We start from the raw sequence: 21,729 nt of genomic DNA, 5'->3' as shown, positions 1-21,729 counted from the left end.
GGGGTGCTCCGCTGGAAAACATTTTTTTTTTTTTAATCTGATGCCAGAAAGTTAAACAGATTTGTAAATTTCTATTTAAAATTCTTAACCCTTCCAGTACTTATCAGCTGGTGTATGTTCCACAGGAAGTTCTTTTCTTTTTGAATTTAATTTCTGCCTGACCATAGTGCTCTCTAATGACACCCTTCACATGTCAGCAACTGTCCAGAGCAGGAGAGGTTTTCTATCAGGATTTGCACCTACTCTTGACAGTTCCTAAAATGGACAAAGGTGTTAGCAGAGAGCACTGTGGTCAGACAGAACGGAAATTCCTCTGTAGTATGCAGCAGCTGATAAGTACTGTAAGGATTAAGATTTTTTTAATAGAAGTGATTTAAAAATCTAGCGAGGTAATCGTGCCAAAATCTTCTTTATTGTGTAAAAGCCAGCAAACAGGAATAAAGTGACGCGTTTCAGGTGTCCATCTGCATACTTAGTCGTACATGTAAGGGTGCAGATGGACACCTGAAACGCGTCACTTTATTCCTGTTTGCTGGCTTTTATATATACAATAAAGAAGATTTTGGCACTATTACGTCACTGGACATTTCTCTTTGTCTTCTATGCAGCCTTTGTGCCTGCCACGGCACGGTCCGAGCGAGGGACGATTGTATGGTGAGCTGGATTTTGTCTACTACTTTTCTCTAATTTAAAAATCTGTTTAACTTTCTGGCATCAGTTGATTAAAAAAAAAAAAAAAAAAAAGTTTTCCAGTGGAGTACTACTTTAAATTGAGCAATACAAATTGAACGTATACAGTGATCCCTCAACTTACAATGGCCTTAACATACAATGGTTTCTTCTGGACCATCATAACTTGAAACCAGACTCAACATACAATACTACGGACAGTCCAGACTACAGTACAGGGTGGTACTACATGTTCTGTACTACTCTTTACCTGTGTCAGGTATAGCTACTCCAGGTGGGGGCAGCTCGATTTTAAATTTTTTAGGACTTTGCGTGTACTGTATAGGACCCTGCAGAAGATATGTTCTCTACATAGACAGTGATTTCCAGCTTTCAGCAGCTTATATGTAAGGACTTGCTTTATCTATATTAGTTATCTACCGTATATACTCGAGTATAAGCCGAGTTTTTCAGCACGATTTTTCGTGCTGAAAAACACCCCCCTCGGCTTATACTCGAGTGAACTCCCCCACCCGCAGTGGTCTTCAACCTGCGGACCTCCAGAGGTTTCAAAACTACAACTCCCAGCAAGCCCGGGCAGCCATCGGCTGTCCGGGCTTGCTGGGAGTTGTAGTTTTGAAACCTCCGGAGGTCCGCAGGTTGAAGACCACTGCGGCCTTCAACATCATCCAGCCCCCTCTCACCCCCTTTAGTTCTGAGTACTCACCTCCGCTCGGCGCTGGTCCGGTCCTGCAGGGCTGTCCGGAGAGGAGGTGGTCCGGTGGCATAGTGGTTCCGGGCTGCTATCTTCACCGGGGGCGCCTCTTCTAAGCGCTTCGGGCCCGGCCTCAGAATAGTCACGTTGCCGTGACAACGACGCAGAGGTGCGTTCATTGCCAACGTACTTCTGCGTCATTGTCAAGGCAACGCCTCTATTCCGGGCCGGAAGCGCGGAGAAGAGGCGCCCCCGGTGAAGATAGCAGCCCGGACCACCTCCTCACCGGACCACCTCCTCACCGGACAGCCCTGCAGGACCGGACCAGCGCCGAGCGGAGGTGAGTACTCAGAACTAAAGGGGGTGAGAGGGGGCTGGATGATGTTGAAGGCCGCAGTGGTCTTCAACCTGCGGACCTCCGGAGGTTTCAAAACTACAACTCCCAGCAAGCCCGGACAGCCGATGGCTGCCCGGGCTTGCTGGGAGTTGTAGTTTTGAAACCTCTGGAGGTCCGCAGGTTGAAGACCACTGAGGGCGAATGATGAGAAGAGGATGATGAAGGGGGGGGGGGGGATGATGAAGGGGGGTGGGGATGATGAAGGGGGGGGTGTGGGATGATTACAAGGGGATGATGAAGGGGGGATGTGTGGGATGATAAGGGGATGATGAAGGGGGGATGTGCGGGATGATGAAGGGGGGATGTGTGGGATGATGACAAGGGGATGATGAAGGGGGGATGTGTGGGATGATAAGGGGATGATGAAGGGGGGATGTGTGGGATGATGACAAGGGGATGATGATGAGGATGTTAATGACGGGTCTGGATGATGACAGGGGGGGATGAGGTATTTCCCACCCTAGGCTTATACTCGAGTCAATAACTTTTCCTGGGATTTTGGGTTGAAATTAGGGGTCTTGGCTTATACTCGGGTCGGCTTATACTCGAGTATATACGGTACTTATTTTTCTTTAATTCTCGCTTTGACCTATTTTTGGATGACATTTTGGGGCTTCAGAACCAATTACCAGATTTTCATAGAGTTATGGTTTCAACATACAATGGTCATGCTGGAACCAATTAATATTGTAACTTGAGAGACCTCTGTAATAATCTAAATCATCTTTACTCTTGTTTTGCCTTATTCAGTATTTATGTATGTATATGTAAATTTGTATATATTTATACTATACATCGCATCAGAATGTGGCAAAACCTATTGGGGCACAAGATAATTTACAAATCTGCATCTAATACACATTTAAAATTGAAAACTGCATTTCAAAATCTGTACTTGGTTGGAGGCTAAAATTAAAGACTATATGACGGTATATGAGACTTTTTTTTTATATGTTGGACTGCATGTAGAACTGCAAGTTACTCAAAGTAATTAAGTATAAAAAAAACAAATCTGTTATAATAAAGATATTTTTCTATTTTCATCAGAAAAATATGGCATGTAACAAAATGTAGTTGTTCTGCATGAGCTGGGATTTTTTTAAAGGTCAAATCATACTTTTCAATAGTAGTATCATACTTTTATATGGCAGTAGTATACGTTTATGTTTGTATTGCTGTATTTAGTCTAATTAAAATAGTTTTCAGCTTCCTGGTTTAGAGAACGCTCACTGTTTTACAGTCTCTACAAGCCTAATTGACATTCTTTACATGCTGCCTCTTTGAAATGTTCCCCAAGAGTGCGGGCACTGACAGGATAAAGAGAAACACTCTCACTTTTAAACCAGAGCAGACAAAAATGTGGTAATGGTCGCATCACATCTTCAAGATTTGTTGCGTGATTTAGATTTCAAAGGGGAAGTGCCGTTTGCGGCAACAGTATTCAATGCTCTGTTTTAGTCCCAAAACGTCTTATCAATTAAAGGGTTATTCCGGCTTTAGACATTTTATCCCCTATACCAAAGGATAGGGGATGTCTGATCGCGGGGGGCCCGCCACTGGGGACCCCCGCAATCTCCCTGTAGCACCCGCATTATGTGCGGAGCTGCATGTCCAGGCTCGGAAACCGGAAGTTTTTGGGACAGGAGACGTGACTTTCTTAACGCCACACCCCCCTTGTGATTTCACACCCCCTCCATTAATGTCTATAGGAGGGGGCGTAACTGCAGTTACTCCCCCTCCCATAGACATGGATGGAGGGGGCGTGATTTGACGTCAAGAGGGGGGCGTGGCATTACGTCACTTCTCTAGCTGCGGAGCTGCGTCTCCAGGCTTGGAAATAGGACTGGAGATGTGACATAATGCCACGCCCCCTCGTGACATCACACCCCCTCCATTCATGTCTATGGGAGGGGGCTTAACGGCCGTTACGCCCCCTCCCATAGACATGAAAGGAGGGGTCGTGACGTGACGTCACGAGGGGGCGTGGCGTTACGTCACATCTCCAGACCCGAAAACTTCTGGTTTCAGAGCCTGGAGACGCAGCTCCGCTCATAATGTGGGTGCTGTAGGAAGATCACGGGGGGTCCCAGCGATCAGATATCTTATCCCCAATCCTTTGGATAGGGGATAAAATGTCTAAAGCCAGAATACCCCTTTAATAACTGGCTGCAATCCACATTACTTAGAATATATTCATAAACTATGTGTGGCCATGCCCCTTGTGCTGTCACACCACGCCCCATAAATGTAAGTCAATGGGAGGGAGCGTGGACTCGCCCCTCCCACAGACTTGCATTGAGGGGGCATGGTGTGACACCTCGAGGGGTGTGGTCATGACGTCACAACCCCCGCAGCCCACACCCAGCATTCAGAACAAAATATTCTGAACGCTGGGGCAGTGGAGCACACCATTAAAATGAGTGCAGATCATGTAGATTTTCACTTTTATTTAAAGTGCCGTTGGAATATGTCAAAAGTTTTGATGGATCAGGGTCTGAGAGAAGGGTGCAGCTGAGTGTTTCTCTCCCTGTTCTCTGTGCCAGCGACTGACACAATCCAATAGACATTTTAAGTTTGTCTTGGTCACGTTATTTTTTTTGTGACAGTGCCCATTTAAGGGGCATTTATACGGCTCAACTATCATGCCGGCAGGACCAGCAATTACATGGGCAAAAAAAATGGAGCGCTTCTTTAAATGAGTTACTTCACATAGAATTGACAATATATTTTATTCCATTCTTGTAGAAGAATATATGGAGAATATGTTTGCACACAAGATCAAAATACAAATGGTGGATGTGCGGCTAGGTTTCTCTATTTTTGTTGTACATATGTTTGCACAGAATTGTCAACAGCTGCTGGAAAGTGAGCTACATCCATGGTACTTTGTACTTCTCCTGAACCAACACATTACACAGGGGGGCTTTACATTACACATTTACTCCCGTCTCCATATCTGTAGCAGAGCTCAACCAGATTTTGAAAGTTGTTTCATAACATCATCTATCATTTTTATGTCCTGCAAGTAAAAGCTATGAAAACCTACAAAGAAATAAGGAGACCTTGATCCTTTCACTTTTAGGAACCAACGTTATGGCATATTTTAAAACGCAATGATAAATTATGCTAAAGACAATGCAAGTGCAAACAGGCAACCTATCAACATATATGGCAGCAGACGTGCCTGAGGTCATGTTTATTAGCACATAATGTATGCTACAAGGAATTTCCCAGCAGAAATAATGGCAGTGTGGACAGAGACCAGGAAAAAGGACTCATAATAATGGATCCCAAATGTCTGCAAGCAATAAATGAGACATAACCGCGAGACTTTGTCAGATAAACTGGGCAGTAGAGTGGAGGGTGGACTGGCACAAGAGTTTAGATGGGGGGCCACAGAGAAGGATGTTGCAGTAGCCCAGGAGGGAGATGATGAGGGCATGCATATCATTTTTAGTGACTGGAGGTAGAGAAAAGAAGAAAAGAGCAGATCTGAGAAAGACTTTTCATGTAGTAGAGGTGGTGAGGGCTTATTGAGTAAGATGGAGTAAAGATAATGAACCGTTCTGTCCATGCTGACTTTTAGAAAGAAGGAGGAGAAGAATAAGGATATACAGTGGTCCCTAGAGTTACTATATTAATTGGTTCCAGGACAACCATTGTATGTTGAGACCATTGTATGTTGAGACTATACCTCTATGGAAACCTGGTAATTGGTTCTGAAGCTCCCAAAATGTCATCCAAAAATAGGAAAAAGTGAGGATTAAATAAAAATAAGTAGATAACTAATACAGATAAAGCAAATCCTTACATATACAAGTAAGAAAGAGCTGCTGTCTGCTGTAAATCACTGTCTATGTCAGTGATTCCCAAAGAGGGTGCCTCCAGCTGTTGCAAAACTACAACTCCCAGCATGCCCGGACAGCCTTCGGCTGTCCGGGCATGCTGGGAGTTGTAGTTTTGCAACAGCTGGAGGCATCCTCTTTGGGAAACACTGGTCTAGGTAGAGGACAGAAGCTCCTTCAGAGTCCTGTACAGAACACGCAATGTACTAAAAATAGTAAAATGGAGCCGCCCTCACCTGGTGTACAAAGGAGCAGCTAACCCTGGTACAGGTAAAGAGTACAGAACATGTAATATCTCCCTGTACTGTAGGGGGCGCTACCAGACACCAGTCAGTGCATGCACTTTAGGAATACAGGGGTTTTACCAGTGAAATGCCCATTCTGATTGGTCGGTTCTTCCAGCCATTGACACATTTCGCAGATTCCATAGCATTGTATGTTGAGTCTGGTTTCAAGTTACAATGGTCCAGAAAAGACCATTGTATGTCGAAACTATTGTATGTTGAGGCCATTGTAAGTTGAGGGATCACTGTAGCTCACAGACATTCTGAAGAGCAGAGAGGTAATATCTGTTCTATCAGACACTATAGCATACGTTATAAAAAAAATTATAGGGAAAATATAAAAAAAAAAATTAGGAAATCAAAGTATTTTTCAAAACTATTCACAATAATTTTAACTCAAACAAGATACAAAAACAACCATACATTATAAGATTTCTAAATCCATGATAAGACCTACCCTGGTAAGACATTTTGGTTTAAGAAAAGCTACAGGGTACATAGCATACTTACTTCTGCCTCAATCTTATGTATGCAGATGACAAATTGTTCCAGGCTTCAGCATTCTAGAATAAAATAAAAAGGACATATAAAATGCAGGAAACAATTTGTTATGTTAAGTGCTTCCTCCCATCCCTATGAATGTGACCCAAACTGCATAAGATATCACACCTATCTTCTATGAAGGTTTTCAATCATTCATATGTACTGTCAAAACCTAAAGATGGCTCGGAATTTCATGCATTCATTTGTCCCCTGGGATGTGTGAAAAGTTCAGGAGACAGAGTTTTCCTCTTACATTTAAGGAACAAGACTTACTAAACAGAAAAGGTGGCTGAGAAGCTCTCTATAACATGTATATGCAAACGCCATCAAATATGTATAAGCTCATATAAAAGAAGCACAGAATAACATAACTGTGTCAATCCGTACTGTTCCTATAGCTCTCCCTTTGTTGTTACTGTGTGACATAGGGGTAGTACCCCACAGAATACTTGACCACAGAACGTACATTTTCATGTGGCCTACTTGATTCTCTTAAAAGGGGTTGTACAATACCACCTGACCTATTGGATTCTGGAACAAACTGTTCCGAACGATGGAGCCGGGAGCTCGTGACGTCATAGCCCCGCCCCATCATGCCAACACGCCCCACCCCCTTAATGCAAGTCTATGGGAGGCGGGCGTGACAGCCGAAGTACCCCTTTAAAGGAATAGTTTGGTACGGACTATTCTTATTCTATCCTGCCCGGGCTGCAAAAGTAAAAAATAAACTTTCACTTACCTTCCTACGTTCCCCCAGAGCTCCTCTACAGCTGATCGGTCAGCTGGGCTGTCTTCTTCCTACTTTCCTTAGCCCGGAACGTCACACGGCGCTTCAGCCTATTACCGGCCACAGCGATGTCCCGCTTAGGCCGGTGATAGGCTGAAGCGCTGTATGACGTTTCGGGCTAAGGGAAGTAGGAAGAAGACAGCCCAGCCGACCGATTAGCTGTAGCGGAGCTCCGGGGGAACGTAGGAAGGTAAGTGAAAGTTTATTTTTTACTTTTTTGCAGCCCCGGCAGGATAGAATAAGAATAGTCCGTACCGGACTATTCCTTTAAAGGGGTTGTACAATTTCACTTAAATGAAAAGCCAGGAAAGTGGATAGAAAATGGATCTCCCCAGGCTCATAGACAGTTGAATCAGAATGAGAGGGTATCAAAGTTCATGACATATCGGTTTATTGGGCACAACAAGCAACGCATTTCCTGCCCGTAACGGGCACTTCATCAGGCAAATGTGCATGCCCGGGGGCGGGACTGGCGGGTCCGAGCAACAGGTGTGTGAGCTGTGCTGGGTGAGCTGTTAATACTGTTGATTCTAACACTACTCAATGTCATTAATGGAGCAGGAAAAGCGCAATTAGTACAGAAAAATACATTTTGTATGAAAAGAAAGAAACTAAAATGATGTCCACTGACTACAATTAAGCTTGAAGACACCTATAAATCAGGTGGCAAAAGTAGACAACACAAAGCCCTGTAAAATTCACTTTCAGAAACATTACTCAATAATTTAATTTGAGTAACATTTCCAGAGGCACATTTAAGATCTCAGATCAGACAACTTTAGGTCATCTTTGGATGAATATCAATAATATCTGTTTTGTCGCGCAAGCAATTGTACTTCTGAGAAAACAATTTGCAATAAAACAGATTCTGGCACTAGTAAAGCAAAATGACTTGTGCTGAAGATCTCACGGTTCAAAGCAGCAGCAGGACTGCAACCCTGCCAGATCCAATCCCACAGGTGCTCCAGCCGTATAGAGAAAAGGCAATCTCAAAGTAGCTAAGGTAAAAAAACACAGGGGCACTCACATGGCGTGGATCAGATGCTGGATTCTTTATTCAGATTCAAGGTGCAGTAGAACGTGCCGGGATCGTCACGAAATAGCTATCGTAACCACACGCTCTTTCCTGGCGCCTCGCAAGAACATGCGTTCTACTGCACCTTGAATCTGAATAAAGAAGCCAGTATCTGATCCACGACATACGAATGCCCCCGTGTTTTCTTACCTTTGTACTTCTGAGAAAGCTTTTATGGACTAGTTAAGTTCCAAACGTCAATATTTGGAAGACAAAAGAATTGACTTAAGAATTTCATAACTTGGCTACTATGAACAGATACCCACACAAAAGGTATACTCCTGGGCCTTAGTAAAGAATAAGTACCACAAACAATACTGTATTCGAGCAGTTACATGTAAGGCCCAATGAAGATAGGACAGTTTTTTATTGAAAGCAGATTTAACTTTTAAAAACAGTAACTGCATAAAGTATCATGAACACAGACATTAATACTGTGGAAAGAATTCATTGTCGATATGATTAAATGGAGAAAGCATCACAGATTGGCTGAAGAACACACAAAAGTTGAATCTTTTTTACCAGGATTACATTTTACGGGATTGTGTTAACTAAGAACTAATTATGGGGTAGTGATCTTTAAAAGGCTTTGTTAAGAATCTCAAGGCATTTTTAGACTATGCGGTGAGGCACCAGTCATTTCATTTATTTTAGCTTCTTTCTCTGAGAAGTAAATAGCTTGAGTGTAAAAGCAGAGATCCATTTAACCATACTGAATGCATCTATCAGAGGGTTACAGTGTTCTCATTCAACTGTAAGAAGGTAGAAGCTTCGGTTGTTGGTTCAGCCAAAGACACTAGTTGGATGCCACCCTAACACGAATTGCAGTCTATCTGAACAAATCATGGACTACAAGTACCAACTGGTCTGCAATGCATTCTAACAAGAATCAGTTACAGATATTTAGCTATAGCAAAGTGAAGAAAGAGAAATGGTTGATCTTAGCAACTATACTCAAACAGCTCCCATGAATACTACAATGCAGGACACTATAATGTTACCTATTGTTTTAGCAGTCTGTATTTAAAATGTTAGGCTAAATGATATAAAGACATGACTCTGGATCTTTAAGGGGAAATCCAACTTCTTTGGAAAATTATTATAAATTTCAGGTATTGACTTTTAGAAGGTTCAGGATGCTCTGTCTAAGATTTCTTTTGACACAAATTTCTAAGCATTGTCCAGAGGGTTTAGGCATTCTGCAGCTTTGGAAATTGGAGGGGGTCAGCACTTGTTAGGGTGTACACCCTGGGCTGCATGGGAAGGTGTTAAAGGCGTCAGAAGGGAATCACTGGTTGAGGGCCTATGGCTACACTGCCCCCTACACAGGCACTACAATGTGGACCCTATCCCTAGATGGCATGGCCATTTTAAAAAGGACGGTCCAAAACAGGAACCTAGTTATTAGTCTATAGAAATCTCTATACACATGGTAGGGTGTACCTAGAGGCAGTGTAGCTATAGGCCCTTGGCCAGCTATTCCCTCCCAACCCCCTTCTACACCTTCCCCTGCAGGCCTGTTCCTTTGCAGTCAGCATACTGTACATATTCCATTTTTTAGATTTTCCCTGTCTCTGGACACTATCCTTATTGATGCTGTATTACATATCTTTATTTTATCTTGAGATTACAGTGTTACCATGAGCCAATACTAGCCATATCTTTTTTTTTTCTTTCTTTTATTCCACACATGGAACGATCTCCAATAAAGGATTCTGGGACCCATACAGTTAACACATGGACCTCGGACACTCCTAGTTAGGTGAAGATTGTTTTCTAGCTATACGCCTCACGGGAGTGCCGACACTTAACACAGTCAGAAAGGACATTGGGCACCACTTAGCGCACCATACATAACTCCAAGGTCAGCGGTTCTTCTCAATATTTCCACTGCAGAAGGATAGAATAGGACACAGTGCCCTCACACAGGGAAATGAGTGGCCACATAGCCACAAACTGGTCACAAGCCACGCATTCTCGGCTGTATGGGTGTGTGGTTGTTCAGTACACTCTGTATTATACCCGTCTCTTGCAGGTTTAAAGATGCTGTATATATATGTGCGTGGTTTGATAGTATTCATCTATGCCACTTTATGCAAGGCATCTTTCAGTCTGTTATGACCATGAGTGACATTGTTTACAACTGTACTATTATATATGGACTTTCAGTTTGCACCTCTTGCACTTTGTAAAACGCTACATAGTCCTTTGTTTTGCATTATTGATCAATGCAATAGGTGCCCTACAGCTCCCCTACGCCTGTTTCATCCATTGTTGTTTATTTTACACTATTTTTTGACTGAAGGTGTTTGAATTATTCATTGGAGATATGTTTTGTGAGCAGTTCTGTTTTGTAGGTACCATATTTTTCGCCGTATAAGACGCACTTTTTCTTCCCCAAAACTGGGGGGAAAAAGTTGGTGCGTCTTATGCGGCAAATACACACCTATCGCGGAGGTCCCTGCGGCCATCAAAGGCCGGGACCCGCGGCTAATACAGGACATCACCGATGGCGGTGATGCCCTGTATTAACCCTTCAGATGCAGCGATCAAAGCTGACCGCCGCGTCTGAAGGGAAAGTGACACTAACCCGGCTGCTCAGCCAGGCTGATCGGGACCGCTGCGGTGAAATCGCGGCGTCCCGAACAGCTTACAGGACACCGGGAGGGAACTTACCTGCCTCCTCGGTTTCTGCTCCATGCCGGGATCCCCTGCATGGCCGGCGCTCTCCTTCGACGTCATCATGTCGTCGCGCACGCCGTCCCGTCATCCAATAGGATTGGCGTGCGTAGCGACGCGATGACGGCGACGGAGAGCGTTGATTTCGGGGGGGAAGAAGACGTCCGGAGCATCGGGGACACCACGGGGACGCGGTGAAAGCGATGGAGTGACATCCAGGGTAGGCCAGGGCAGGGCAGCGACATCCAGGGACGAGCGGTGACGGGTCTGGAGCAGCGAGGACACGTGAGTATTACCTCCTCCAGTGGTCTTCAACCTGAGGACCTCCAGATGTTGCAAAACTACAACTCCCAGCATGCCCGGACAGCCAACGGCTGTCCGGGCATGCTGGGAGTTGTAGTTTTGCAACATCTGGAGGTCCGCAGGTTGAACATCACTGTTGGGTTCAGAAACTTTTTTTTCTAGATTTTGCACCTTTAAAATTGGGTGCGTCTTATATGCCGGTGCGTCCTATAGGGCGAAAAATACAGTATGTACCGTATTTACATACTACCTTGACAACTGATTTTGGACTCAGCATTTTTTGGTTGCAGAGGTGGTCCACTGCCACACAATTATGTATAATACCCTCACATTTCATTTGGTGATGTAGTAAAACAAATAATAAAAGCTTTTCTTTAGGTAAATTAAAATGAGGGATTTTGTATTCATTTTGCCCTGAAAATTTTTAATTTTTTTTAAGGACATCAGATCTATTTGGTTTGTGATTATAGGTCTTGGTAACTGTAAAAGGAAGCAATTAAAAAATAAATAAATAAAAAGTCAAAAATAGGCAGGCAGGGGTTTAATATATGAGAAAGGACTTTACTTACATCTGGCTCCAGGGTGACACAACGCTGAAAAGCCCTTGCAGCCCCTTCATATCCTTGTATGGTGATATAGGCACAGCCCAGCGAAAACCACACCCCAAGCTGTAAAGTCAAAATGTGATAAATTAGTCATAAAGGTTTGTATGAAGAACATTCTATAGATACATTTTACATTGAAAGCTACCTATATTTTATACAGTGGGAAATGAGATTATGATTGAAAAGTATTGCTGTAATGTAATGCTGTGTAGTATCAGGGTAAAGCTAGAAATCTATTATAAATATTGATTTAATAATAAAGAGGTTGAAAATAATAATAAAAAAATAAAAAAAAAAAAGATATTTTTTTTCTGTAGAAGTTTTTTTAACCCCTTAAGGACCAAGCCCATTTTGACCTTAAAGGGGTACTCCGGTGGAAAACTTTTTTTAAAATCAACTGGTGCCAGAAAGTTGAACAGATTTGTAAATTACTTCTATTAAAAAAATCTTAATCCTGCCAGTACTTATTAGCTGCTGAATACTACAGAGGAAATTATTTTCCGTTTGAAATACAGAGCTGTCTGCTTACATCACGAGCACAGTGCCCTCTGCTGACATCTTTGTCCATTTTAAGAACTGTCCAGAGTAGGAGAAAATCCCCATAGCAAACATATGCTGCTCTGGACAGTTCATAAAATGGACAGAGATGTCAGCAGAGAGCACTGTGCACGTGATGTCAGCAGAGAACTCTGTGTTCCAAAAAGAAAATAATTTCCTCTGTCGTATTTAGCAGCTAATAAGTACTGGAAGGATTAAGATTTTTTAATAGAAGTAATTTACAAATCTGTTTAACTTTCTGGCACCAGTTAATTAAAAAAAAAAAGTTTTCCACCGGAGTACCCCTTTTACGGACCTGGCCAATTTTATTTCTGCATTTTTCACCTTCTAAAAATCGTAACTCTTTTATATTTTCATCTACAGACTAGTATGAGAGCTACACGACCAGTTGTCCTTTGTAATGACATCACTCATTTTACCAGAAAATGTTTGGCACAACCCAAAAAATACTATTTGTGTGGGAAAATTAAAAAGAAAACCGCATTTTGACGACCTATAACTTTTTCACTTTTTCGTATAAGCGGAGGTATGAAGGCTCATTTTTTTCACCATGATCTGTACTTTTTATTGATACATTTGTTTATATAAAACTTTTATACATTTTTTTAAAAATAAAATGTGGCAAAAAAAGCAGCAATTATTTTTTTTTTACATTCACGTCGTTCACCGTACGGGATCATTAACATTATATTTTAATAGTTCAGACTTTTACGCACATGGCGAATATGTTTATTAATTTATTTATTTTTTTTATACTTTTTAAAATTTTTATTGGGTGAGAGGATTTTTCTAATTTTTTAAAACCTTTTTTCACTTTTTTTTTTTTACACTTTAATTGTGTATATTGACCATCATGGCCAGATGAAGCTCGTCTAACGAGTGAAACAGATTCTGTCGCCGGAGGTTAATACCCCTATTTGATCACTCCTTGATCACCCCTATTTGATCACTCTCCCTATTTGTTGTATGTGAGTATTTTGCATTAAAGAACTTATTACTGAAGAAGACTGGTGAGTGCTGATTGTATTTCCATACTCTCTCGACATTAGATTTGTAAATTACTTCTATTAAAAAATCTTAATCCTTTCAGTACTCATGAGCTTTTGAAGTTAAGGTTGTTCTTTTCTGTCTATGTGCTCTCTGATGACACCTGTCTCGGGAAACGCCCAGTTTAGAAGAGGTTTGCTATGGGGATTTTCTTCTAAACTGGGCGGTTCCCGAGACAGGTGTCATCAGAGAGCACTTAGACAGAAAAGAACAACCTTAACTTCAGAAGCTCATAAGTACTGAAAGGATTAAGATTTTTTAATAGAAGTAATTTACAAATCTGTTTAACTTTCTGGAGCCAGTTGATATATATATATATATATATAAAAAATTCCTGGAATACCCCTTTAATGCTACTGTATCAGCCAGTCTGAGATTACATATTGCTGAGAACAGATATGTAAACTATGAGAGCACCCCCTTTACAAGCTCTGCAGAGGTCATGCTCACTCACTGAAAATACTCAAGTGAAGGTTCTGTGATAATCCACTCTAAGGTATCAGAATTTTACTTACAGAGAGGAAATCTACCACCACATAAAAATGGCATAAACAAAATAGCTGGTTTGTGTAGGGAACTACTGAAGGACTATCATAGACCAGATACAACCATGGGTTTTTGCCCCCAATCTAGTGCCTTTCTCATGTTAAAATATACCTGATTAGGTAAAGCAAGTTCTTGTCCTATTAAAAAAATAAAAATGAAAAGAAAGAAAGATTGGTGAGAATGCTGAAACAAGCGTCTCTAAGTCCACTCTACCTTAATGACGTCTTCTGAGAACAGCTTATGAAAGACCTCATCGAGGGAATGCACAAAGATATGCTTGCTTTATCATTCATGGCATGTTCTCCTCATTGGGAACATTGACATTCTACTCCATCTAATTAGATATGTATTTTGGACTAGAGAAAAGCATTAGGATTGGACACCGAAATACACTGTTTTATGTTTTGTTTTATGTGTGCATCTACAACTAACAAAATAAAAATGAATGATCTATATTAATCTATGCTGTAACACTCTACACACAAACCAACATCTTTGTGCATGGAATTCCGGTTTTGAGATCTACACCCAATGATGGATGGTGGAGCTCTAGAGCCGGAAGAATGCATCTTCTTCCTTGTGTGATATTGTATTGTGCCCATAGATCAGAACTTCCCCCAAGGTTAGTGCCCACTTGGGTTTTCAGGTGGAAGTGGTGTTTCTTCCCTAGAGAGCGCCACATTTTTTTGTCTTTTTGGCCAGTGCACACAGCAGCTGTCATGTTTTCATCCTTACCTGCATTGGATTTATCGTCAGAGATTTTTCAAAGCATTCTATACATTGCTGGAACTCGCGATTCCGTAAATGAAGAAGACCTTTGGAACGTTGTGAACGAGCACTGCGATGTTTGGATAGCTCCCATGCTCTATCATAATACTGATGGTCCCGCAGAACATCTCCAAGTAGGCAATAAAGATTTGGTGTCTCCTCTTTCTCTAATTCCTGTCTCAGAATTTGCTCAGCCTAAATGAAGGTCAAAAATGAGAGAGAAGATGAATATGTTATTGATGAGATCAAGTCTTAGTGATGAGGATGATATTGATAAAAACATTAACATCTGATCAATATTATCTCTCTTTTACTCAGAATTGTGATGTTTATCATGGCCCTGAGCCCCATTGGTCGCTTTCTTACCTTTCCATGTTGTCCACTTCGTTCATAACAGATAACAACATCTTCCCACATCTCCAGCTTTTCAAAAATTTGCAGAGCAGAACTGGTGCATCCCAGGTCGAATAGTAAGCTTGCAAGCTGACGCTTTAAAGGAAATAAAAACACAAACAAAACTCAAATACCAGTTTAAAACTTCATGAGTTTAATGCATGTGTATATACACTCAATAGTCTAATGTAGTTGTGGAGAACAGTAGATGATTATCTTCCAGTAGAAAAGCAGCATGTCACGTATGAAGAAAAAATGATTATGCGGCTTTAGCATTGTCTCATTCATATGAAGGGGACAACGCTGCGGATCCCTGGCCTATCGCTACTTATAGTACGGCAATCTAAGGAAGAGGGCAAGTAAACACTGACAAGGCTGTGGCACTTGCATAAGTGCCAGGGCTTCTTTAAATAACTGATCAATAGGGCTGTCGGGAGTCACCTCGTCCACAATCGAATATCGATGGCCTGTCAGAAGACCATCATTATTTATAACAAATAATCCTGGATATAGACAGACAATATGCTAACTAGTATCCTGAATAATTAGCAAGCTTATGTCTGTGTCGAGTTTGACCTCAAAAGTAGATGTCTCTTGTGCCTTATATAACAAAAAGCTGGCCACAGACATTAGGTGGCATTAGGCAGTATTTGCCAACAAGTCTATGAGGCATAAACATTTAAAGGGGTACTCCGGTAGAAAACAAATGTTTTTAAATCAACCGGTGGCAGAAAGTTATACAGATCTGTAAATTACTTCTATTTAAAAATCTCAACCCTTCCAGTACTTATCAGTGACTATTTTCTCCAAAGAACATTGGGCCAGATTTATCAAACTGTGTGAGATAAAAAGTGGTGGACTTTCCCACAGCAACCAATCACAGCTCAGCTTTCACTTTACCAGAGCTTGTTTAAACTGTGATTGGTTTCTGTGGAAAATTCCCTCCACTTTTTCTCTCACACAGTTTGATACATCTGGGCCATTATGTAGTTCTTTTCAGTCTGACCACATTGCCCTCTGTTGGCACCTTTTTCTGAGTCAGGAACTGTCCAGAGCAGGAGCAAATCCCTATAGCATACCTCTCCTGCTCTGACATGGACAGAGGTGTCAGCAGAGAGCAATGTGGTCAGACAGAAAAGAACTACTTCCTCTGTAGTGTACAGCAGCTGATAAGTACTGGATTGATTATGATTTTTAAATAGAAGTAATTTACAAGTCTGTTTAACTTCCTGCCACCAGTTGATTTGAAAAAAAAAAAAAAAAAAAGAAAATTTCCCACCAGATTACCCCTTTAAAATGAGTAGAATCATGAATTGCATAGTATGGATTTTTCCTGTCCAACCCTTGAGATGAGTGGTTCCTGAGACATAAGGGAGAAGCTTATCATCACGTTCTTTTTGGCTTTGACATGCATCGCTAAAAAAAAAATGGAAAAAATCAGCACTGATTATGGTCTGCCAAATATCATCCCGCCAACAGTTATTGTATGTCTAGACTGATCATGTACTATCATAACAGTTACTCATTCTACTAGTTCACTTTTACAGACTTGCTTCTCTCCTCCCACTGTTCTTGACTTTGAAGCTTTGTAAGACATTTTTAACTCCTCAAGGATGCAGCCAATTTTTGTTCTTTTGTTTTTATTTTTTCCATCTCTCATTCTAAGAGCCATAACTTATTTTTTCTTTAACAATGCCATGTGAGGTTTTTTTTTTATTTGCAAGGCCAATTGTCATTAGAATCTCCCAATAGCTCCCCCTATTGGGAAAAAAAAGGCTAAAAAATCTTTCTAAATGACCGAATACTGAACTATACTCACTCTAGAGTGTAATTACCTATAAAACATGATAACAAGCAATATTAGAATATCCCATTGACATTTGATTACCCCTTATCACATTTCACCCCCCCTCCCATGCCCCTTTATTCCCCGTGCTCAGTGCCAAATCATCCCCCCTTACCCCTTGTGCCACATCGCTTTTCCCCTTCCCTCCTCTGCTTGTCATTCTTCTTACCCGGCCAATAGGCTCAGGGGCTCTCAGCGGGTTTGAGGTTCTACTTGCGTCCTCTGTGCTGCACTTACTGAGAGGCTGTGAGCAGCTGCGACTGCAGGCACTGAGAAGTGACGCTCTTGACATCACTCGTCACTGCTGACGGCTGCTGCTGGTAATCTCAGTAAGTGCTGCACAGAGGATGCGAACAGAACGTCAAACCCACTGAGAGCCCCTGAGCCTATTGGCCGGGTAAGAAGAATAACAGGGAGAGGAGGGAAGGGGGAAAGTGATGTGGCACAAGGGGTGAGGCGGGGATGATTTGGCACTGGGTACAGGGGGAATAAAGTGGCACAGATGGATAAAGGGGGGATGAAATAGCACAGGTGGGATAAGGGGGGAAATAAATGGCACAGGGGGTGGTAAAGAGGGGGTGATGAATTTTGAGAATTAAATGGCACAGGGGGGGGGGGGGATCAAGAGGAAATCATGTGAAACAGGGGGATGATTTGGCACAGGGGGACTGATTTGGCTGGTAGATGTACAGAAGCACGCCCATATTGGGTGTGTCCGCATCCGGTATTGGGATTGTCCCCTTATCGGAGGGTGCAAATACATTAAGTCTTATGGGACTCTGCCAGGGAATAAAAAACTGTCCGCTATTGGGAAGTGTCCTTATTGGAAGGTGTCCGCTAAGGGAGATTTAACTGTACTTTGTAATGACACCCCGTATTGTTCCATGACATATATATTGCAAAACCACAGAAAAAAAACGTGTGAAGTGAAATTGAGTGGAAAAATCAAGCCTGCAACTTTTGTGTTTTTTTCAATTAGTTTACCATGCTGTAAAACTGGCATCTTCAGGTCCGTATAAGTGATGCCTATATTATATAAATTTTGTTATGTATTACTTAAAAAAACAAAACAAAAAACTTTTTTAAATTGCTTTATATGGCTATATTCTGCCACTGTGTTTTCGATGTTTTAACTTACGAAGACATGTGTGGGCTTGTTTTTTTGTAGGGTGATCTGTAGTTTTTATTTAATTATTTTGCAGAATATGAGATTTTTTCATCAGTATTTATGGCATTTCCACTCACAGCTGAGATAATCAGACACATTGCAAGGATGGACCGTAACCATAATAAAATGGTCAATAGAGGGTCAATACTGGTTAAAGAACCAACATCAGAGGGATTTCAGATGGTGAGTGTCAACTGTTGATAGCAGCCTGCACCCACCATGTATCAATGGTTCTCATCTCCTGAGTCTTTTCCATACACCCTTGGTGACGACACATGTACAATTATTCCCTTTTTTGTACTTGTATGACTTATCAGGAAAATGGGTCTCAAATCCACATTGTCCTTCCAAGGGTATGAAAATTGCATTCTGCTTATTTGATATTCTTCATTTACAATGCATTACATAGTTATGAAGGGAACTATCTTGCCTGAATGGTGGCAATAACAACTGTAAAACTGTTTGACTGCTTTGCTCAACCAAGACTAAGGGCCAATGAGGCTGAAATGTGTGAGTGTTTTATGCTATACCCTCTGCACTATTGCTGAAAGTTGTTTGAATAAAGTTTAAATGGTCTTATACTGGATAAGCTAAACTTTTTCTTCTCAACTGTGTTCCACCCTTGCCTATGGTTAGGAGCTGGTTGGCTGTTTTTTTTTTTTTTTTATCAAATAATATTTTTTTGTGTGTTTTAATAATTTACAACAAAGAAAAAAATACGCCCCTTCCACCTACAAACTCTCAGAGCAAGACCGGAGAGATACTAGTACAACAACTTATGCACAAATGTGTCAGTATGACACAAAATGTGACACCATAAAATTAATATTTGTGGTAATAACACAAAAGAAGTTGTTATTGAAATAGAAGACCAGTACTAAAGGGCAGGTAAGCAATCAGAACAAAGAAACTATCAGGAAGGATTCCAAAATACACTGCTCAAAAAAATAAAGGGAACACTTAAACAACACAATGTAACTCCAAGTCAATCCCACTTCTGTGAAATCACACTGTCCACTCAATGCTAACTGTGGCAAGAAGGTTTGCTGTGTCTGTCAGCGTAGTGTCCAGAGCATGGAGGTGCTACCAGGAGACAGACCAGTACATCAGGAGACGTGGAGGAGGCCATAGAAGGGCAACAACCCAGCGGCAGGACCACTACCTCCGCCATTGTGCAAGAAGGAGCAGGAGGAGCACTGCAAGAGCCCTGCAAAATAACCTCCAGCAAGCCACAAATGTGCATGCATGTGTCCACTCAAACGGTCAGAAACAGACTCCATGAGGGTGGTATGGGGGACCAAAGTCCACAGGTGGGGGTTGTGCTAACAACCCAACACCGTGCAGGACATTTGGCATTTGCCAGAGAACACCAAGATTGGCAAATTCGCCACTGGTGCTCTTCACAGATGAAAGTAGGTTCACACTGAGCACATGTGACAGACGTGACTGAGTCTGGAGATGCCGTGTAGAACTTTCTACTGCCTTCAACATCCTTCAGCATGACCGATTTTGAGGTGGGCCAGTAATGGTGTGGGGTGGCATTTCTTTGGGGGGCCGCACAGCCCTCCATGTGCTTGCTAGAGGTAGCCTGACTGCCATTAGGTACCGCAATTACTTCCTCAGACCCCTTGTGAGACCATTTGCTGGTGTGGTTGGCCCTGGGTTCCTCCTAATGCTAGACCTCATGTGGCTGAAGTGTGTCAGCAGTTCCTTCAAGAGAAAGGCATTGATGCTATGGACTGGCCCGCCCGTTCCCCAGACCTGAATCCGATTGAGCACATTTGGGACATCATGTCTCGCTCCATCCACCAATGCCACATTGCATCACAGACTGTCCAGGAGTTGGCGGATGCTTTAGTCCAGGTCTGGGAGGACATCCCTCAGGAGATCATCTGCCACCTCATCAGGAGCATGCCAGGGCGTTGTAGGGAGGTCATACGGGAACGTGGAGGCCACACACACTACTGAGACTCATTTTGACTTGTTTTAAGGACATTACATCAAAGTTGGATCAGCCTGTAGTGTGGTTTTCCACTGATTTTGAGTGTGACTCCATATCCAGACCTCCATGGGTTGATAAATTTGATTTCTATTGATAATTTTTGTGTAATTTTGTTGTCAGCACATTCAACTATGTAAAGACGAAAGTATTTCATACGATTAGTTCATTCATTCAGATCTAGGATGTGTTATCTTAGTGTTCCCTATATTTTTTTGAGCAGTGTACCTACACACTGGCTAGAGAGGCTAGGGCCAAGTCATGTTTACTTAGATCATATTTTTTTCTGTTTTTCATAGGATGATTGTTCTATGGCCGCCAGTTAACCCTCTCTGTAAATTCTAACACCCTGGTATGGTCTTTGCTTAACCAGAGACAAGTGATCGTCTAACCATGAATATAATTCTCACCACGGCCAATAGCTGATACGCAAATCGTATGAAATTTTGCTTTACCAAAAGCCCCTACCTACTGACTTCAATAGAAGAGTGTTGTGGGTGTGCTCTGTGACGTGTGCTACAGTCATTGTACAATGTACAGAGGAGGAGCTTCATCCCCTATTTTAATGGTGTCATTCTGCATTCAGATTTTTATAAATGTTACATTACATTGTAACCTACTCTCTGATGACTGATAAACCTCAGTGTCCACCTAGTGTGAGTGCTCAAAGGACTGTGATAGGTTTTTCCATTTAGCAGCAGGGAACATAAAATAACCCTTAATGAAACATCTATTTAACATTAAAACGTTATGAAAACAATATAATCATAACAACTTAATTGTAGCTTTTTTTTTTTATTAACAACAATTTTTAGAAAGTGAAAAACTAAGTGGTGTGGCCATGGCAATGCAAATGCAAGTTTTGATTTCGTTTAACGAGCTGGGGGAAGAGCCAACTAAATGCATCTCTCCCGGTTCTGTGCCACATGACTGAGACAAATTTACAATGTAGGTGTATGGGATTGTCTCCATAGCCAGAAAAGAGAGTGGGGAGAGAAATGCATAGCCCCATGCTTCTCTCCCCGATCAAACCCTGACTGTTAAAGATTCCCTAGGATATGTCAAAATTTTTTTTAAAGTGACACAGGTACACTCCATAACTTGAATGCACTCTACATATAATGTTTTTCAGGGTAGAGATACATTAGAATCCAAGATTCCACCTACTTGAATATCCCATATTGGAGGCATCTGAGAGCAATAGAAGACCTTCATACGCTCAATGACTGGAGGGCTCTTTTCTTCAAACTGGTCGGCTAAAGTCTAAGAAGATGGAGAAAACAAATGTTAAAGACCAATTAAAGGTTAATTGAAATTAATGTTCCAATTATGTTACCACAAAAAACATAGAAATTAAGATACTTCTACTATGTGCATTAAAGGGGTTGTCCAGTGGAATTTGCCCATTATGTGGGATATAACAAAAAAATAAACCTCTGCTTACCCTTAATGCACCAGAGGTGCCTCCAGTGTCCTGCTCCAGTCACCCTGGGAAGAACCTT

The 21,729-nt window shown here is 41.8% G+C and overlaps 1 protein-coding gene across 1 annotated transcript in view; it reads right to left on the bottom strand.

Moving 5' to 3' along the window:
* The window catches only part of TTC27 (tetratricopeptide repeat domain 27), a 367,717-nt gene that overhangs the window by 32,345 nt on the left and 313,643 nt on the right, over nt 1-21,729 (bottom strand). Inside the window, exons 12-16 of the mRNA XM_056567404.1 lie at nt 21,395-21,490; nt 15,188-15,310; nt 14,789-15,016; nt 11,867-11,965; nt 6,421-6,473 (exon numbers count right to left, since the gene is read on the bottom strand). Of these exons, the coding sequence (XP_056423379.1) occupies nt 6,421-6,473; nt 11,867-11,965; nt 14,789-15,016; nt 15,188-15,310; nt 21,395-21,490 (599 nt within the window). The remainder of the gene's footprint in view (nt 1-6,420; nt 6,474-11,866; nt 11,966-14,788; nt 15,017-15,187; nt 15,311-21,394; nt 21,491-21,729) is intronic.

Source organism: Hyla sarda, chromosome 3, assembly GCF_029499605.1.
Source record: "Hyla sarda isolate aHylSar1 chromosome 3, aHylSar1.hap1, whole genome shotgun sequence".
In the NCBI taxonomy this organism is placed as follows: Eukaryota; Metazoa; Chordata; class Amphibia; order Anura; family Hylidae; genus Hyla; species Hyla sarda.
This window is presented reverse-complemented; position numbering and strand designations above follow the sequence as displayed.